Source organism: Hemitrygon akajei, chromosome 11 (assembly GCF_048418815.1).
Source record: "Hemitrygon akajei chromosome 11, sHemAka1.3, whole genome shotgun sequence".
NCBI lineage: Eukaryota > Metazoa > Chordata > Chondrichthyes > Myliobatiformes > Dasyatidae > Hemitrygon > Hemitrygon akajei.
The window spans coordinates 11,452,227-11,472,875 of record NC_133134.1 but is presented as its reverse complement, the minus strand read 5'-3'; the positions used below and the strand labels follow the sequence as shown (position 1 = coordinate 11,472,875).

The 20,649-nt window shown below is 43.9% G+C and overlaps 1 protein-coding gene across 1 annotated transcript in view; it reads left to right on the top strand.

Annotated features, from left to right (window-relative positions):
* The window catches only part of pkd1a (polycystic kidney disease 1a), a 262,592-nt gene that overhangs the window by 142,693 nt on the left and 99,250 nt on the right, over nucleotides 1–20,649 (top strand). The window contains exons 23-26 of the mRNA XM_073060211.1: nucleotides 1,261–1,405; nucleotides 3,562–4,164; nucleotides 4,262–4,424; nucleotides 7,324–7,576. Of these exons, the coding sequence (XP_072916312.1) occupies nucleotides 1,261–1,405; nucleotides 3,562–4,164; nucleotides 4,262–4,424; nucleotides 7,324–7,576 (1,164 nt within the window). The remainder of the gene's footprint in view (nucleotides 1–1,260; nucleotides 1,406–3,561; nucleotides 4,165–4,261; nucleotides 4,425–7,323; nucleotides 7,577–20,649) is intronic.

The window sequence follows — 20,649 nt, the reverse complement described above, 5'->3', positions numbered from 1 at the left end:
GGCCATGCCACCTTCTCACAGCTACCACAGGCTAGGAGTTACAGAAGCTTGATGTGCCACACCTCTACATTCATGGAGAGCTATCTCATTTCAATCATTTAGATCTTGAACCAACCAGCCCAGCCTTAATCACTATAGTTTAGCAAAACTATGACCACTTTGATCACCTTGCACCAAAATGGACTTGTTTCTTTTAGTTCCAATTCTGCTTTTCTCTTGTAAAATTGTGTATAATTTGTAGTTCGTCTGTGTTTATTGTGTGAATGCTGCTTATTTATTACTATATCAAAGTTGAGATTATTGTCATACATGAAACCACCTGGTTCCTTGGCTACGTAAGTCCAGGGAATACACACTCTGGTCCTGTCAAACCCATGGGAGCTCTCCCACCCCAAACCCCGGTTTGTGTGGATGCTGTGTAATTTGCTACCCTGTTACAACTCAGTGCCAAAAACTAACAGACAGCACACTGCATACGATTAAAGGAATTTAATTATTAATCTTAACCTAATTAAAGGGTTAGTAAAGAAAAGAAAGAAAAACAAACAGGGCCCTTTATAATTACACAGTCGAATGTGCACAAGTCGGAGCTCAACTCTTCCAAAAGTCACCGATCCTCAGTAGAGCCCGGCACCTTGCTCCATCGAATCACAGTCCCCCCACCGGGTCCTATCCTACGAATGGTTCTCTGCAGCACCTTCTCTCTTCATCTCGCGCCGAACAAAAGACCCAGCTGACATTCCAAAGTATCCGTTATCTCTAAACATAACCCAAACACTGCTTCTACAGAAAGACCATTACGTTAGCAGTGAAACCTGTCCCACTTACACACGAGTACATATATATATACACAGGTGAATTGTCACACACACAAATACATGTATATATTGAAAAACTCACAGCAACATCATAGGCATAATATTTAGAAATTAAACATAAATTATACACAATTTTTACAAGAAAGAACACAATTAAAATGAAGTGCACTTTAGTGCAAAGTGATAAAAGTGACAGGGAATGCTGCTGTAAGCAAGCTTTTCATTGCACCTCTGCGTCCGTTTATTTGTGCTTATACAATAAACTTGACTTTGACTCTGATCAGATCTTTGGTTCTTGACCTTCACTCAATCAAGAGAAGGGAATACTCTGAGGAACCCTTGTCTTATCTTGACGGGGTTTCCTGATTAAAATGAAATTGCACAGCATTTGTGGAAAAAAACAAGTTTGTCCTCTTCTCATTCTGCCTCACCTTCCTTCCAGGTCATCAGCAGGGAGTTCATCTGTGGTGAGTGCCAGAAAGAGACACTGTCAGCACTGGACAACATGATAACGGTCCTTCAGAAGGAAACAGGACAGGGTAAAATGACACCCACCTCCATCGGTGATAACATCCTCGACACTGTGGGTAAGTGCCGACTCGGCCATGAAGCAGAACCAACCGATCTGTCATCCATGATAAAACTCTGTCGTCCAACCTGCAGGTCTTGGTGACAGCCCAGCGCAGTTATCGGCAGGTCACCAACCAATAGCACATGCTTCCTGATATTTACACCCATTGATTCGGAGAGGACACATTCTGAGTTCCCTACGTCATGCACAGGAGTGTAGATTTACGTCCTAAGACCGAGAACATCTTTTGTTACTTTTGCTTCCCTCATTCTGGCTTCCTGCTCCTTCTCGAATTTAGCTGCTTCACCGCTGGAGGTAATGCCTAGATAGTCAGGGCTCTTTCTAACACCTATCCGCTTCCCAACCCATGACGTAAGTAACGTAAGAAATGGGGGCAGGAGTATGCCATCTGACAAGATGCTGCCTGACTCACTTTGTTCCTCCAGCAGATTGTTTTTGGTTCCCAACCTGGGCTCCACGGACCCCTCGGTTAATGGCAGGGGTCCATGACATAAAAAAGTTTGGGAAACTTTGATAGTATCCGTTAGTGTCACATGACCATGGATCTGTACCTGGAAAGTCTTGTCTTCTCCAGGGCGCAGGCCTGGGCAAGGTTGTATGGAAGACCAGCAGTTGCCCATGCAGCGAGTCTCCCTTCTCCACGCCACCAATGTTGTCCAAGGGAAGGGCAAGGGCCGATACAGCTCGGCACCAGTGACGTTACATGAGTTGCCAGAACGAGGTTGTAGGCAATGTCGGACTGCCTTAGGGACTCCAGCTCCGGATTTGTCCTCAGGGTTTACTCCGGAAGCCTTTTCCATGAGTGGGTATGGCCGCAAGGCAGCGGAGGTTTGAAATCAGAGTTTTCCCTCTCTTAGATGGACTGCCTTCCCAGGCTGACAATCTCCATCTACCCGAAACTTTAGAACATAGAGAATAGAACAGTACAGCACAAGAACAGGCCCTTCAGCCCGCAGTGTTGTGCTGAACTAATCAAATGGCTAACTAAACTAATCTCTTCTGCCTGCGCAATGTGCATTATCCTTCCATTTTCCTCACAACCATGTGTCTATCTAAACATCTCTTAAAAGTCCCAAATGTATTTGCCTCTACCACCACACCAGGCATCCAGCACTCTCTGTGTTTAAAAAAAACTTGCTCCTCACACCTCATTTAAAATCAGCCCCACCACCACCTGAAATGGCTATCCTTTGGTAGGTAGATTTTGAAGTTTATTGATCTGTTTTTATTTATAGATACAACACAGTAACAGGCTTTTCTGGCCCAATAAGCATGTGCCTCCCAATTACACCTGTGTGAACGATTAGCCTATTAACCGGTATGCCTCTGGACTGTAGGAGGAAACCAGAGCACTTGGAGGAAACCCACGTGGTCTGGAGCTGCTGTTACACTAACCACTACACTACCATGTCACCCAGGTTGCTCCAGGTTCCAGCATGTTCAATCATTTGTGTCACCGTGACCTTGAATTTAGCTCCACTTTCTTGCCCGATCCCCTTCACCTCTTACTTTTCCTATATCAGCCCTGGCTAACTCCACCACCGTGGTTCTCTGGGACAGAGAACTCCAGAGGTTCACGGTGGTATGAGAGAAGAAATTCCTCCTCACCAAAAGGAAGTTGTTCTTTAGAGTAGAGAGATAAGATTCTGCAGGTGCTGGATATCTGGAGTAACACACACATGAAATGCTGGAGGATCACAGCAGATCACATAGAACATAGAAATCTACAGCACATTTCAGGGCCTTTGCCCCACAATATTATGCCAACCTTGTACCTACTCTAAGCTCCATGTATCTATCTAAGAGTCTCTTAAAAGACCTTATTGTATCCACCTCTACCACGGTCGCTGGCAGTGTATTCCACGTACCCACCACTCTCTGTGTGAATCTCGTAGCACCTATGGAGAGGAATAAAGCACCAGCCTTTCAGGATGAGACCTGTTGTAACATTTCAATATGAAGCATTGACCGTTTATTCCTGATGAAGGGTCTCAGCCGGAAACGTTCACGGTTTATTCCTCTCCATAAATGCTGCCTGACCTGCTGTGTTCCTCCAGTGTTGTGTGTGTTGTTGTTAAGAGTTTGTTTTAAGTTTTGACATTAGAATACCTGCCTGAGCAGAAAAGCCTAACCAGTCTCTTTGTCCCGTAGGTGGCCTGATTGATATCACTAACCAGTTGGTCCCGGTTGTGAATAAAGTGAACCAGCCAGTGACAAGTAAGCCTGAACTGGTGGCAACCAAGGCTTACGACCTGTCCATGAAGCTGATGCAGATTCTGATGGGTACGCGGGTCCTGAATGAAGAGCCCTTGAGCGTATCGGGTGCCAGGATGCGGGCTCAGGGCAAGCGCGCTGACCCGGGCCACTTACTCTGCTTTGCCAACAAGTCCGGCTGCCAGTTCTCTATCCCGCCGTCCTTCAACAGCGTGTTCTCCAACATCAGCGACGTGACTCAGGTCATGATTCTGGTGGACTCCAACCCCTTCCCATATGGCTACATCAAGAACTATACCATCTCCAGCAAGGTGGCATCCATTGAGTTCAAGATGGATAATGGCTCACAGATCCCAATCGAGAGCCTGGACTCTGAGAAGGCCATTACAATTACAGTGTCTGCCAATTCTGCAGTGAGAAATGTCACTGTTAATACAACAGTTATCGCCCCACGGAAGTCAGTAATGGTGAATATTACATCTAGGAACTTAAATAAAAGGGCTGGCCTCCACATTCAGATCACATATACAGTTTTAAATGGTACGTATGACACAATTGAGTGGTTTCAGTGCGTGGGAGCTTGAGATGTGATGCCTCCTAACGCATGACTAGTGTTTCTCTGTTCGTTCTGACACAGATTCCAGAAGTTCCATTGGGATGGAAGCCGAGCCCTTTATCCAGGTTCTCCTGCACAATTCGACAAAGCCAAGTGAGCATTACTACAAGGCCAAGAAGAGGATCTACTTAGAATCAGTAGGAGGAGCAGATCACAAGTTGTACACCTTCTTCTTGTCCCCGGAGTAAGCAGTTCTCGGTTATGCATTTGGTGCCTAGACTGCAATGCCAGGGTGGTGGCAGAGGCTGATGCAAAAGGGGCAATTAATGGACTCTTAGATAGGCACATGGATGTAAGAGAAATGGAGGGTTATGTAAGTCCATAAGACCAGGAGGCCATAAGGTATAGGAGCAGATTTGACCTATTGAGTCATTCCAACATGGCTGATTTATTTTTCATCTCAACCCCATTCTCCTGCCTTCTCCCCGTAACCTTTGATATCCTTACTAATCAAGAACGTACCAGTATTTGCTTTAAATATTTCCATTGACTTGACCTGTGCAAATGAATTCTACTGATTCAACACTCCCTTCCCCCTCATCTCTACTCTAAAGAGACATCCTTCGATTCTGAGGCTGTGCCCTCTGATCCTCATTACTCGCTCATTAATGGAAACATCCACTCTATGCCCACTCTGTCTAGGCCTTTCGATATTCAGTATGTTTCATGTAAGAATGAAATGTTAGATTGTCTATGAAGTAGGTTTATATAGGTCAGCACAACATTGTGGGCCAAAGGGCTACACTTCTGTACTGTTCTATGTTATATTCCTCAGAATCCATTCCCTCCCAGCAGCTCACTATACCATCCATATAACTTAAAGCATTACAGCACAGTACAGGCCATTTGGCCTTTGAAGTTGTGTTGACTTTTTAACCTACTCTAGGATCAATCTAAGCCTTCCCTCCTACATATCCCTCCATTTTTCTATCATTCAATTCAATGGCTCAATGGTTCCATTTACTATCAGAGGATGTATACAATATACAACCTGAAATTCTTACTCTTCACAGACATCCACAAGACAGAAGAAACCCCCAAAGACTAAATGTCAGAAAAACGTTAGAGCCCCAAAGCCCCCCCTCTCCCCCTCCCATGCACAAGCAGCAGTAAAGCATCATCCCTCCCCCCCACTTGTTCCTGCAGGAAGCATCAGCCCCTCCTCTGCACCACCCACCAAGCAATAACAATCCACCAAAGAGACCGTGATCTCGGTCCATCAAAAACTGCAGTCTATAACCCAGTACTTCGACATGTCACAAACTCTCTCTCACTCTCACTAACAAAGGAGGAAGAGGTGTCACCCCTTTCACAGAAAGAGGGGAGACCAACAGACAGCTCTGTGTTTTGATGTTACTGTCTGCAGTGTTGTTGAAATTGCTGTATTTCTGAATCCTTACTAGTGGTTATCAGGGACCAGACTTTACTGGGTAAGTTGGTTTTCCCTTGGTGTGATGTAGGATGGGCAGTGGGTTAATGAACATCAATACTGTTTCAACGCTCTTTCAGGGTCCCTCTGAGTTACAGGAGAAAGACCTGAAACAAGATGCTTCATGCCCTGATGAAGGGTCTCGGCCCGAAACATCAACTCTTTATTCCTCTCCATAGATTCTGCCTGACCTGCTGAGTTCCTCCCGCACTTTAGGGTGTGTGTTGAAACAAGATGCTGCCTAGATCAAGTGCGTGGGCATCTCCTCTATAAGAATCTTCCTGTGGGTGTTTGAGTGTGTGTGTCCTGTTTGTTGCTGAGCATGTTCTGGTGTGTCTGTATCTAAGTGTGTGTATGCACTTCTGCATTCATCCATGTGTGTCAGTAAGTGTATTTTGTATTAACAAGTAAGTATGTGTGTATTTGTGCATGTGTCTATATGTGTGTTGTGTGTGCATATGTGTTTGTGCCTGCATATATACACTCAGTGGCCACTTCATTAGCTACACCTGCTCATTAATGCATATATCTAATCAGCCAATCATATGGCAGCAATTCAATGCATAAGAGCATGCAGACATGGTCAAGAGGTTCAGTTGTTGTTCAGACCAAACATCAGAATGGGGAAGAAATGTGATCTAAGTGACTTTGACCGTGGAATGATTGTTGTGCCTAATGGGGTGGTTTAAGTATTCAGAAACTGCTGATCTCCTGGAATTTTCACATACAACAGTCTCCAGAGTTTACAGCAAATTGTGTGGAAAACCAAAAGAACATCTAGTGTGTGGCAGTTCTTTGGACAAAAATGCCTTGTTAATGAGAGCCAGAATTGTTGTCTGCTTACTCCTTTCCATAGATGCTGCATGACTTGCCGAGATCCCCCAGCATTTTGTGTGAGTTGCTTGGGTTTCCAGCATCTGCAGATTTTCTTGTGCTTGTTAACGAGAGACACTAGAGGACAATGGCTAGACTGGTTCCAGCTGACAGGAAGGCATCGGTTACTCAAGTAACCACACGTTATAACAGTTAAAAGTTAAGAAGTTAAAGTCTGTCCTGGGCCTTATAGGCTCATCAGGCTGGTGCTTACGCTGGTTTCCGTGACGTGAAGTGACTGAGAGTACGAGACTACCCAGATAGGACGCCAGTCTATTGCGAGGTTAAGCCCCCAGCATTTGGCCGGTACCCATTTTCAGCTGGGTGGACTGGAGCAATATGTGATTAAGTGCTCTGCTCAAGGACACAACACTCTGCCTCGGCTGGGGCTCGAACTCACAACCTTCAGATCACTAGTCCAACACCTTAACCACTTGGCCACACACCACACATGTTATAACAGTGGTGTGCTGAAAAACATCGCTGAATGTCGAACTTTGAAGCAGATGGGCTACAGAAGCAGAATACCACAACTGTACCTAATAATCTGGCCATTGTGTGTGAGTGTGTGTGTATATATAACTGTATATACAGTATATATACATGTGTGTGTGTGTATGCATGTATGTGTGTGTGTGTGTGTGTGTATGCATGTACCTGGGTGTGTGAGTGTATGTGCGTGTGTGTGTGTATGTGCACCGGCACAGGTGTGGGATGGCTAACTCATGGTTACAATCCAGGACAGTAATTATATCATTATCCACTCTCTTTATAACTTCAGTACGGAGGACACAACTAAAGACTATTATCTAAACATCACAAACTATTACTCCTCGCGCTCTGTGCAAGCGTCCGTCGGTGTCTACACGTCCCTTTGCCAGTATTTCAACATGACGTCAATGAGCTGGAAAACAGACGGGATCTTGCCTTTGGAGGACACCACACCGGACAACGCTGTCTGTCTGACTCAACATCTGACTGCCTTCGGAGCAAGCCTCTTCGTGCCGCCCAACTCAGTCGTGTTCATCAACCCTGTGAGTACCAAAAAGCCACTGAAATCTCTGTCATCTCTGCATTGCTTCGGTGTTATGCTCTTCCATCGCTCCATCAACGCACATCACTGCCAGCACCATTGTCATTACCTTTTTAAAACATAGGCCATTTGGTTCATCGGGACAATGCTAGCCCTCAAAGCAATCCTAGCATCCCATTCAAAGTCAAAATCAATTTATTATCAAAGTACATTTATGTCGCCATATACTTCCTTGAGATTCATTTTCTCGCAGACATGTGCAAGAATATAAAAAATACAACAGAATTTGTGAAAAACTATATATAAACAAAGACTGACAAACCAATGTGCAAAAGACTTAATTCCTTTCTTTAATTTCCTGTGGCCTATTGCTTTTCACAGCTCCCCCTGACTTGTGGGTTCAGATTAGAACATAAGACTATAAGATATAGGAGCAGAAATAGGCTGTTTGACCCATCAAGTCTGCACCCCCATTTCATCATGGCTGATCCATTTCCCTCTCAGCTTCAATCTTCTGCCTTCCCTTTGTATCCGTTCATACCCTGACCAATCAAGAATCTATCAACCTCTGCCTTAAAATATACCCAATGAATTGGCCTCCACAGTCGCCTGTGGCAAAGGATTCCATAGATTCACCATTCTCTAGCTGAAGAAATTCCTCTTCATCTTCTAAATAGACGTCCCTCTGTTCTGAGGCTGTGTCCTCTGGTTTTAAACTCCCCCACCATTGGAAACATCCTCTCCACATCCACTATAGAGAGAGGTTGGGCAAGTTAGGACTTTATTCTTAGGGGACTAAAGTGTGACTGCATAATCAATGCCTCAAGCTTTGTCAAAAACCCCTCCCACCCTTCCCATGATCTCTTTGATCTCCTTCCATTAGGCAGAAGGTACCGCAGCATCAGAACCAGAGCTGCCAGGCTGGGCAACAGGTTCTTCTCCCAGCTGTTAGACTTCTTAATGCCCTGCTGCCACCCAGCGCACATGCGTGCCCTTTCTGAATGCCCTCCAGCCCTTCTCACTCACCAACAGGCATGCTCTCCTCCTGCACTGATCACTTTTATCGCTGCTGTTTCACATATTAATATGCTTGTAGTAATACTATACAGTTTTACATAAACATGCACCTGTCAATCTTCAGGCCATGTCACTCAGGGACTTGTGCTAATATTATTTTGTGACCGTACATGTTGGATTGTAACTATATGTACTGTGCGTGACTATATGTATTGCGTTTTGCACCTTGACCCCAGAGGAACGCTGTTTCGTTTAGATGTATACATGTGTATGACAATTAAACCTCAACTTGAAGAGGGGTATGAAGCCATGAGGGGTATAAAGGTACTCAGTCAAATGGAAGCAAAATCTAGAGGGCATGAGAGGAGAGAGATTTAATAGGATCTTGAGGGGCCAGCTGCTTTTTTAAATGTATATGGAATGAGCTGCCAGTGGAAGTGGTTGAGGCAGGTACAATAATAACTTTTAAAGGACAGTTCAACAGGCACATGATAGGAAAGGTGTAAAACAGGGGCTCCCAACCTGGGGTTCACTCGGTTAATGGCAGGGGTCCATGGCTTAAAAAAAGGTTGGGTACCCCTGGTATAAGAGAATGTGGGCCAAACATGGGCAAATGGAACTAGCTTGGATGGACATCTTTGTCAGCATGGATTAGTTGGGCCAAAGGGCCTGTTTCGATGCCTCATCCTCCTTAAACCTTCATTGCTTGACCAAGGTTCTGAATTTCCTCCAAATACTGCTTGTGGTTCAATGTTAAATTATATCCAGAGACGCTGATGAGAAGCAGTTTGGGGAGGTGATATTGCTGTAGAACATCCAGTCGTAGTTGTTTCATCTGCCAAAGAAACTGAGGTTGCAATGCTTCGCTGAATTGGGATACAGCTCTTCGGGTCAGGCGTTTGGACATGCAAGAGTTTTCCCACAACTGTGTTGCCGCCCTAAATGCTGGCAGCACATCTGTGGGACAGAGGCTAATCCAAATGAGTAATGTTTGTCCTCCATCTGCACTTGGCTGTCGACTGTTTGTTCCTTTCCATAGTTGTTGCTGGATCTGCCGAGTCCCTCCAGTGTTTTTGTGTTTGTTGCTCTGGATTTCCAGCATCTGCAGAATCTCGTGTGTTTATATTGTGCTTCCCTTACTCATTCTGAAACTAATGTTTACTGGGATGTTCACACTTTTGACATGTATTGTTTACAGTGCACGTGCCCTCTCAGACCAAGTGCTGGAGGAACTGAACGAGGCAGGCAGCATCTGTGGAGCGGAATAAACAATCATCGCTTTGGGCTGAGACCCCTCCATCAGGAATGAAAGGGGAGGGGTGAAAAGCCAGAATATGAAGGGGGGGCTGGGGGGAAAGAGCACGAGCTTTGCAAGTGACAGGTGAGATCAGGTATGGGGGAAGGGAGGGGATGACGTCAGAAGCTGGGAAGTGATAGGTAGAAAAGGTAAAGGCTGAAGAAGAAAGAATTTGATAGGAGAGAACAGTGGACCATGGAATAAAGGGAGGGAAGTAGGAAACCAAAAGGAAGTAATGGACAGGAGAGACCTTTCTTCAGATACCAAGCCCTGTATATATAGCTCAGTCTGTCACAGGAAAAGCCCTCCCCACCGCTGAGCACATCTACAAGGAACACTGTCACCAGAAAGCAGCATCCATCATCAGAGTCCCCTACCATCTAGGCCATGCTCTCTTCTCTGTACCTCCATCAGGAAGGAGGTACAGGAGCCTTAGGTCCCAAACCACCAGCTTCAGAAACAGTTATCACCCCTCAACCATCAGGCTCCTGAACCAGTGTGGATAACTTCACTCACCTCAGCACTGAACTGATTCTACAATTCATGTTCTCAATATTACTTAGTGACTTATTATTAGAAACATAGAAAACCTACAGGACAATACAGGCCCTTCGGCCCACAAAGTTGTGCTGAACATGTCCCTACCGTAGAAATTACTAGGCTTACCTATAGCCCCCTATTTTACTAAGCTCCATGTACCTATCTAAAAGCTTCTTATTCTTATTATTTTGTTTTATATTTCCACATTTTGTTGTCTTTTGCATATTGGTTGTTTGTCCATCTTTGTGTGTATTTTTTTTTCATTGATTCTATTGTGTTTTTATGTATTTACCATGAATGCCTGCAAGAAAATCTATTTAAGCTTAGTATATGCTGACATATAAGTACTTTGATAATAAATTTACCGTAGATTCCGGACTACAGAGCGCACCTGATTAAAAGCCGCTGGCTCTAATTTTAGAAAGAAAATCAATTTTTTACTTGTACAGGCCGCACCGGATTTTAGGCCGCACCGGATTTTAGGCTGCACCGGATTTTCGGCCGCAGGTGTCCCACGTTGTAATATGAGATATTTACACAGAAAGATATTACACGTGAGGATTTTTTAACTTTTAATTAAATCCATATGGTAACATAAACAAATACATATTGCAAATGCTTTTTTTCGAACCGTGCCTGTAACGCGGCTACTTTTAAATATACGTTGCGTATACTTTTTTACTGAACAACATTCCAATATCTCCTAACGACTGGTAAAAAATATATATACTGCAGCCTACCAGGAAAAGTTATTGATCGCCTTTAACTTAAAAGCAGCGTTCGCTCAGATCTAATGCCGCTCCGCCGCTCGCCCCCCCGCCGTCCCGTTTATCGCAAACGGCATTTTTCCCACAAGACGCGGCGAAACCGGGTGTGACGTCATAGCATCCCGCGATGTAGTACAGAAAACAAATATAGTTAAAACACTTCTAACTTTAACTAGAAAATGAATTACTAAGCGAAAATATTATAAACTAAATAACTGCCATAAAGGCAGCACAATGCTTTTCTTCGAGTGTTTTCCATGTTGATGAGGGTGAGTACAAATGACTGATTTACAATAATTTAATTGTGAAAGTGCGCTTGATTTATCGTACAATTTCATTGGACCTCTGTGAACTACTCATCAATTTTATTGGTCTACTGTTACGAGGCAAAATGTTTTTGGCGGCATGAAAAAAATCATGTATTAGCCGCACCGTATTAAAGGCCGCAGTGTTCAAAGCTGTTCAAAATGTGGGAAAAAAGTAGCGGCTTATAATCCGACATCTACAGTACTTTGAATTTAATTATGTTACCTGAGGGGTAAGGGTGAGTAGAGACCGAGAGTTGCCCATTATGATTGTAATTTGTCTCATGACAACTGTATTGTTTCCTGCCCCTCGTTGCTGTTAAGCAGAAATTGACCATTCCACAGGGCGTTTTACATCTCAGCTACATTTCAGTGGGACCGGAGTCAGGAGTAGAACAGCTCAGATGAGGCTGGCAGATTTCCTCTCCCATACAACATTAGTGGACCATTAAGTTTGTAGGGGTCACCAAGACTAGATGTGTTGGTTTTTTGTGCATGATAATTTAAATTCTACAGTTGCCATGTTGGGATTTGAACTTATCTCTCGGGTCATAGTGCACCGCTGCTGCCTGTAAACAGTTTGTACGTTTTCCCTGTGACTGTGCAGGTTTCCTCCAGGTGCTCCGGTTATCTCCCACAGTCTAAAGAAGTAGCAGTTGGTAGGTTAATTGGTCATTGTAAATAGTCCTGTGATTAGGTTAGGGTTAAATCGGGGGCTTGCTGGGTGGTGTGGCTGAAAGGGGTAGAAGGGCCTGTTCTGCGCTTTATCTCGTTAAATTAATACTAGAAATACATTTCTGAGGATATCATTTCCAGCAATGTCATCACTAATGCATTACCATGTCAAAGATGTCACTCTTAAACGTAATCATAGAGTCATAGAATACTACAGCACAGAAACGTGTTCCACTCAAACATTTCACATTTCACCCTTAACCCATGACCTCTAGTTCTAGTCTCACCCAATCTTAATGGGAAAAAAGCCTGCTTGCATTTACATGTGGTAGACTTAACTTAAATATGCATCACACCTTTACCACTTACAAGCTGTTCAAAGCACAACACAAGACCAAACAAAATTTAACAATGATCATAAATCACAGTATTGAGTACAGGAGCTGGATGTTATGTTGAAGTTGCATAAGATGTGAGTGAGGCCAAGTTCTGTGTGTAGTTCTGGTCACTGAACTACAGGAAAGATATCAACAAGATTGAAAGAGTACAGAATATCCTTACAAGGATGTTTCTGGGTCTTGAGGACCTGAGTTATAGAGTAAGGTTGAATAGGTTGGGACTCTATTCCCTGGAGCTCAGAGGAATGAGGGGAGATTTAATAGAGGTGTTCAAAAATATGAGGGGTATAAATAGGGTTAATGCAAGGAGGCTTTATCCACTGAAGATGAAGGAGACTAGAACGAGAGGTCAATTTTTAAGGGAAACCTGAGGGGGGAACTGCTTTATTCAGAGGGTGGTATGAGTGTGGTGCAAGCTGCCCGTGGAGGTGGTGGATTTGAGCTCAATTGCAACATTTAAGTGAAGTTCGAATAAGTACATGGACGTGAGGAATGTGGAGGGCTATGATTCACATGCAAGCCAATGGCACAAGGCAAAATAGCAGTATGGCACAGACTAGATGGGCTGAAAGGCTTGTTTCTGTGCTGTGGTGTTCTATGACTCTAAGTACATACTGATATATTAAGACAGATGACTAAAACCCTGATCAAGGTGGCTTCAATGAGGACCCATGCTGTGGAATTTCCTCTTTAAACCTCTCCACCTTTCTCGTTCTCTCCTTCCATGTGCTATTTCAAAACTTGATTGCATTAGAGGGAAACAGCTGTGAGGCATTAGGGTAACTATTAATTAAATTAGAGATTTTTTATTGTTTGCTCTCACTTAAATGATTTTAAGTGATTGTTTAAACATTTTTGCAAGTCTGGATAGACATTCAAGGCTTTTTTGAATGTTTCTAACTGTAAAAACATTTTTTAAATGTTTCAAAATGTGAGGGCGGCACAGTAGTCTAGCGGTTAGCACAACGCTTTATAGTACAGCAGACCAGGCTTCAAATCCCACTGCTGCCTGAAGGAGTTTGACGTGGTTTTCCTCCAGGTGCTCTGTTTCCACCCACACTCCAAAGACCTACCAGTTGATAGGTTAATTGGTCATTGTAAGTTGTCTGTGATTGGACTAAAATTAGATTGGGGGATTGCTGGGTGCTGCAGCTCTAAGGCCCGGAAGGGCCTGGTTCATGCTATATCCCAATAAATAATAATCCCAAATAAAACCCTCAGAAGCAATACTTTGACAAGTCAGCTAAACTGGGGATTGGAATTTAGTCAGCTGAGGACAGCTATTTAGCAAGTTGTTCCCCACCCACCCGTATATATAATGGTATTGATGCACTGTGCCCAGCCCTGGCTCTGGTTTTTGGGACTCCCTGAAAGTGCTAGTAACCATATACTACCCTGAGATTAATTTTCTTGCAGGCATTCACAGTAGAACAGAGAAATACTGTAGAATCAGTGAAAAACTGCACACAAAGACCGACAAACGGCCAATGTACAAAAGATAAATTGCCTAAATACAAAACAAAATAAATAATATTTATTATCCCGCTCTGCTGATTATTACTGCTGATGAGGAAATTAGAGTGTTGACCTAAAACATCGACTATCCCTTTGCTGCTGTATTGCCACTGAGGGCTGTTGGAGGCCAAGCCAATGGGTGTATTTAAAGTAGAGATTGATGCATTCTTGATTGGCAAAGGGGTCAAGCGTTACAGGGAGAAGGTGGGAGAATAAGGTTGAAAAGAAATCACCCATGATTGAATGGCAGACCCAACTTGATGGGCTCAATGGGCTAATTCTGCTCCTAGATCTTATGGTTTTATCTCTTCTTCCTCTTCCTTCAAAATATTTCTTAAAACCTGCCGTTGCCTGAACTACTGAAAGTTTCGAGCATCTTCCATTTCCTGTTTTTAAATCAACCTTTAGAGGAGCTCAGTGGGTCAAGCAGCAAAGGGATAGTCGATGTTTTAGGTCAACACTCTAATTTCCTCCAGCAATTTGCCTTATATTCCTCCAGATTCCCACATCTGTGATCTCTTGTGGCTTCTGTTTTTAAATCATATTGGCTCCACTTTTCCTATCCCGCTCATTAAGTTGAACCTGCGTGCCAGGTCCCACCACTTTATTACCATCAATAGCTCATTACACAGACCAAGAAACTTAATGTGCTGGTAAGCAACACACACACACACACACACACACACACACAAAATTCTGGAGGGATTCAGTAACTCAGTCAGCACCTATGGACTGGAATAAACTGTCAATGATTCGGGCCGTGGCCCTTCATCAGGACTATCAAAGGTCTCAACCCAAAATGCCAACCGTTCATTTCTGTAGATGTAGCCTGACCCTGCTGAGTTACTCTAGCATTTTGTGTGTGTCATTCTGGATTTCCAGCATCTAAAGAATCTTTTGTGGTTAAGATGTGCAGTAAGTGCTTCTGTTAAGCTATTTCAACATCCTATTACTATGCACAAAGGTTTGTATTCCTTCCCCTCACCCCACCTCCTTATTCTGGCTTCTGCCCACTTCCTTTCCAGTCCTGATGAAGGGTCTCAGCCTAAAACATGACTGTTTACTCCCCCCTGTAGCTGTTGCCTGACCCATAAGAGTTCCTTCAACACTTTGTGTGTGTGGCTCAATGTTTCCAGCATCTGCAGAATCTCTTGTGTTCTACATCCCCCTCCTCCACCTTCTCCTCTCCTTGACTGAAAACTGACCTGCATCTCTCGTTCTGACAAAGGGGCTCAAACTTGAAATGGGGGCTGTCTCTCCTTCCGCTGATGCGGCCTGGCACGCTGAGGTTTTCCAGCACCGGCCAGGTCTAGCAGCACTCCGCATAGAGAAAGGAATTGTTCATGTTTTGGGTCGAAATCCTGCACCAGAGTTTTGACACAAGACACTGACAATGCGCCCCCACCATCCCCCCCCCCCCACACTGTCCCTCACAGTTTCTTCTCAAACTGCTGAGTTCCTCGAGCAGATTATTTGTTACTCCATATTCCAGCATCTGTAACAAGCAGGATTTCCCGGTGGCCAAACATTTTAATTCCAATCCCCATTCCCATTCCGATATGTTGCTCCATGGCTTCCTCGACTGCCAGGATGAGGCCACCCTCAGATTGGAGGAGCAACACCTCATATTCCACCTGGGCAGTCTCCAACCTAGCAACATCAATTTCTCCAACTTCTGGTGATTTCTTCCCACTCCCACTTCTCTATTTTTCCATTCCCTATTCTGGCACCTCTCTGACCCCTGCTCTTCTCCTCACATACCTATCATGTTGCTTCTCCTCCTTCTATGGTCCACTCTTCTTTCCTATCAGATTCCTTCTTCTTCAGCCTTCTACCTTTACTTCCCATCAGCTCCCAGCTTCTTACTTCATCTCTCTCCCAGCCACCCACCTTCCCCCTCATCTGGTCTCACCTATCATCTGCCAGCTTGTACTCCTTCCCCGTCTTTTTATTCTGACTTCTTCCCTCTTCCTTTTCAGTCTTGATGAAGGGTCTTGGGCCGAATTATTCCTTTCCGTAGCTGCTGCCTAAAATTCTGCACAAATTCCTCCAGCATTTTGTATGTGCTGTCCTTGTGCGACTGAACACCTGCAGGCATCCACGGTTTGGCATTCCAATTCCCTGGAGTATACTTGGCTGCCGCTATCCCTTTAAGACTTATTGCCCGCCACGTTTCTTCATGGAAGGTCTGTACTTGAAGGCCTTGTGCTGAGCACTCAGTGCTCAATCATAAGAGTTCCATTTCCAGTACTAATGTTTGTAATTTTGCTTTTGGATTTCATTTGTGTCATTTATTTTGAGTCTGAGTCTGCATTTAATCTAGACCTTACTCTACACTTGGGTTCACTACCGTCTGTAGCTCTCTTGTTAGATCTGAAATCTCCTGTTCAAGTTCAAGTTCAAGTTTATTACCGTTCAACTGTACACATGTATACAGTTAAATGAAACAATGTTCCTCAGGGACAAAAGTGAAAAACACAGTACATATATCACATACAACAAATAAAATAACGTTGACACAATAATAAGAAAATATAAAGAAAAGTATTTTGTAGACGTAAAGTAGACATTCTGACATGAAGTGCATATACAACATATAGCTAAATATACAACAGGATACTGCTGCCAGCACTGTCATAAACAATGTTCACAGTGTGGTAGCAGGGTGTTCAGAAGTCTCACAGCCTTGGGAGAGTTATTACCCAGACTAACGGTCCTTGTTCTTATACGGTGATACCTCCTGCCTGATGATGGGACCTCAAAGAGATTTTGGGTCAGATGGCAGGAATCCTTGACAATGCTGAGAGCTCTATGAATGCAGCATTTCAGGTGTACGTCCTGGAAGGGCGAGGGGGGGTGGGGGGGGCAGAGAGACGTCAAAATTTCTTTCAGCGGTCCTCACAATCTGCTGCAGAATCTTATGGTCAGATACCTTGCAATTGCCATACCAGACAATAGCAGTTATGGTCAAAATGACAATAAAAGTTGACTTGACTTGACACAGCTCGTCGGGACACTCTCAATGGTGCTCCAGTACAATGTGGTCAGAATGGGAGTGGGGAGCCTCACTCACTTCAGTCTCCTCAGGAAGTGGAGGTGCCGCTGTGCTTTCTTGACTAAAGACGTGGTATTGAGAGACAGGTGAGATCACTGTGATGCGCACTTCAAGAAATTTGGTGCTTCTGGCTCTCTCTGTGAAGTTGAAGTGCGGTAGACAGTCATCAGCCTGCACCTTTCTGGAGTCCACAATCATCTCTTTAGCCCTGTGCACGCTGAGACTGAAGTTGCGTTTGCACCAGTCCACAAGCCATTCTAACTGTGCTCAGTACGTCGACTCATCATCGTTGCTGCTGAGGCCAACCACTCAACTTCCTGTTCGACCAGGTCACTGGTCACCTGAAATAACATCTCCTTACTTAGATCAGAGCCAAATTCATATTTGCTCTCATTCCTGTGAAATGTGTCGGGACATTTTTTACCCACATAAAAGTTGCTGCTGCGCCAGTTGTTTCTACCATGTAAGTTGTTCTTAGTACCAGTCTGGGAGGGAATTGGCACAGAGCTTGTTTAAAAGGAAGGAGTTTCTGAAGGTCTGGCGCCTGGATTTAATGAGGTGCAGAACCAGAGGCAGTTATATGCAGTAAGCTGCAGCAAATGGCTTCCATGTGGTGCGCAGGCTGGAAACGATGTGCCTACCATTCAAAACCTGTTGTTTTTCTTTTGGTGTTGAGCGGACTGTATTAAATCTTTACCTCCAGTTAAACTCTGGTGTGACTCTAGCTGTTCTGCTCCAGGATGGTTTACCCACGGCGTAAGATGATTAACTCTTACAAACACGTTCACGATTCAAGATTGTTTATTGTCATTCTTCAGTACACGAGTGTAAAGGAGAACAAAATCATTGTCACTCCGGAAACGATGCAGCACAAAAAAAAACACGATAAGCATAAAGAACACAATAATAAATAAAGAAAACCACAATAAAAGCATTCCTATAAAAACAATATACAAGTAATTGTGATATGCGTAGACCATATGACCATAAGACATAGGAGTAGAATTGGACCATTCGGCCCATCGAGTCTGCTCCGCTGTTAGAGTCGCTGCCTCAAAATCCCAACAAGCCCAGTTCAATCCTGACCTCCGATGCTGTCTGTGTGGAGTTTGCACGTTCTCCCTTTGACGTAAAGCTTTCCTCTGGATGCTCTGGTTTCCCTACACATCCCAAAGATTTTAGATAAATTGGCCACTTTTATTGGTCACCTAGAATCTGACAGAGTGGAGGTATAGGCATGAATAAAACAGGTTTTGGGAGGATCAGTATAAAGTTGGGTATTCAAGATGTCCAAGAAACCATCTCATGGACGATTTGGCAATTCTGGACTAAGCTTGAATCAACGAATGATGCTTAACAGCTTTGGTGGGGCTTGCATACTATCACTCTTACAAAGCGAAATCAAGTGATATAGGTAACCACAGGACTTTGCTTCCAGCTGAGCTCAATGCCTTCTATGCTTCCTTTGACCATCAAGACATGGAGAAACCATCACAAACTCCCACAGCCCCGATGATCCTGTGATTTCAGTCTCTAATTCCAACATGAGAACATTCTTCTGGAGGGTGAACCCACGGAAAGCTGGCTCAGATGGGTGGGGTACTTGGCCGAGTATTAAAAGACCTGTGCTGATGAACTGCCTGGAATGTTCAATGAAGTCTTTATCCTTTCTCTTCAGCGGTCTGAGGCACCCACCTGCTTCAAGCAGGCTTCAATTATACCAGAGCCTCAGAAGAACATGGTAACCTGTCTCAAAGACTAACATCCAGTAGCTCTTACATCCACAGTGGTGAACTATTTTGAGAGGTTGATGACGAAACATACCAACACCTGCCTGAGAAGCGACTTAGATCTGCCCCAATTTTCCTACCATCACAACAGGTCAACAGCAGGTACCATTTCATTGGCTCTTCACTTAACTCTGGAACATTTGGACAGTGAAGATGGATTCATCAGGATGCTCTTTATCGACTACAGCTCTGCATTCAATACTATCATCCCCTCAGAACTGATCAATAAGCTTCAAGACCTTTGCCTCAATACCTCTTTGTGCAACTGGATCCTCGAGTTTCTCACTTGCAGACCCCAGTCAGTTCAATTTGGCAACATCTCCTGCACAATCTCCATCATCAGAAGTACACCGCAAGACTGTGTGTTTCATCCTGCTCTGCTGAGTGCTCCCACAATAATCAACGTCAGCAAGGCAAATGAGTTGATTATTGACCAGGAGGAGGAAACCAAGGGTCCAGAGGATCAATGATGGAGATGGTCAGCAACTTTAAATTCCTTGGTATAATAATTTCAGAGAACGTGTCCTGGGTACAATTATGAAGAAAGCACAGCAGCACCTCTTCTTCCTCAGGAGTTTGCAAAGATTCTACATGATATCTCTAACTTTGACTAACTTCTATATATGTGTGGCAGAGAGTATATTTGCTAGTTGCATCACAGCCTGGCACGGAAACACCAATGTCCTTGAATGGAAGATCCTGTAGAGCTCAGTCCATCACAGATAAAGCCAGCCCACCACTGAGCACTACATGGAGCGCTGTCGCAGGAAAGCAGCGTCCATCATCAGGAATCCCCACCATCCAGGTCATGCTGTCTTCTCACTCCTGTCATTAAGAAGAAGATATTGCACCCTGAGGATTCATACCACCAGGTTCAGGAACAGTTATTACCCGTCAACCATCAGGGTTTTGAACCAAAGGGGATTACTTCACTCAAGTTCACTTGCCCCATCACTGAACTGTCCCCACAACCAAGGACTCTTCATCTCGCGTTTTCGATATTTGTTGCTTGTTTATTTATCTTTAGCATTATTATTATTTTTTCTTTCATTTTGTGCCTGCACAGTTTGTTGGCTTTTGCACACTGATTGTTCACCCCTGTTGGTGCGGTCTTTCATTGATTCTATTATGGTTATTGGAGTTATTGAGCATGCCCGCAAGGAATTGAATGGTGGCATATATGTACTTTGGTAATGAACTTTATTTGAACTTTGATTCAATGTTCAGCACAGACTAGTGAGCCAAACAGCCTGATTCTGTACAGTATCTCTCTATGACTATATGAGAACTTGATAAATAATTGGTACAGTAGAACTTTTACATGGCTAGTGTGAAACAGCAGAGAAGTGTGATGCATAGGGCAAATCCATGGGATTCCTACTATACCTTTTCCTTCTATGGTTCATTCAATGGAATAGAAATTTCTCACTGGTGACATTGGCTAAGCAGGCATATGTTGTTACTTTAGTTCCAAAATTCAGTAACAGTGAGGACAATAGAACAGAACTTTAGAAGTGGGGAACAAAGATTAAAAAAGGAGATTCAAAGATGAGCTTTATTTGTCACATGTATATCAAAGCAATGAGCAGATACCACTCTAATGTGGGATTAGCAAGGTGATACTGAGGACTAATGGTTTTGTTCTTCACCCCGGAGAGATGTCTCATAGGCTCCTGATTTCGTATCATCTGCCAAAGTCAAACTAAACCCAATTC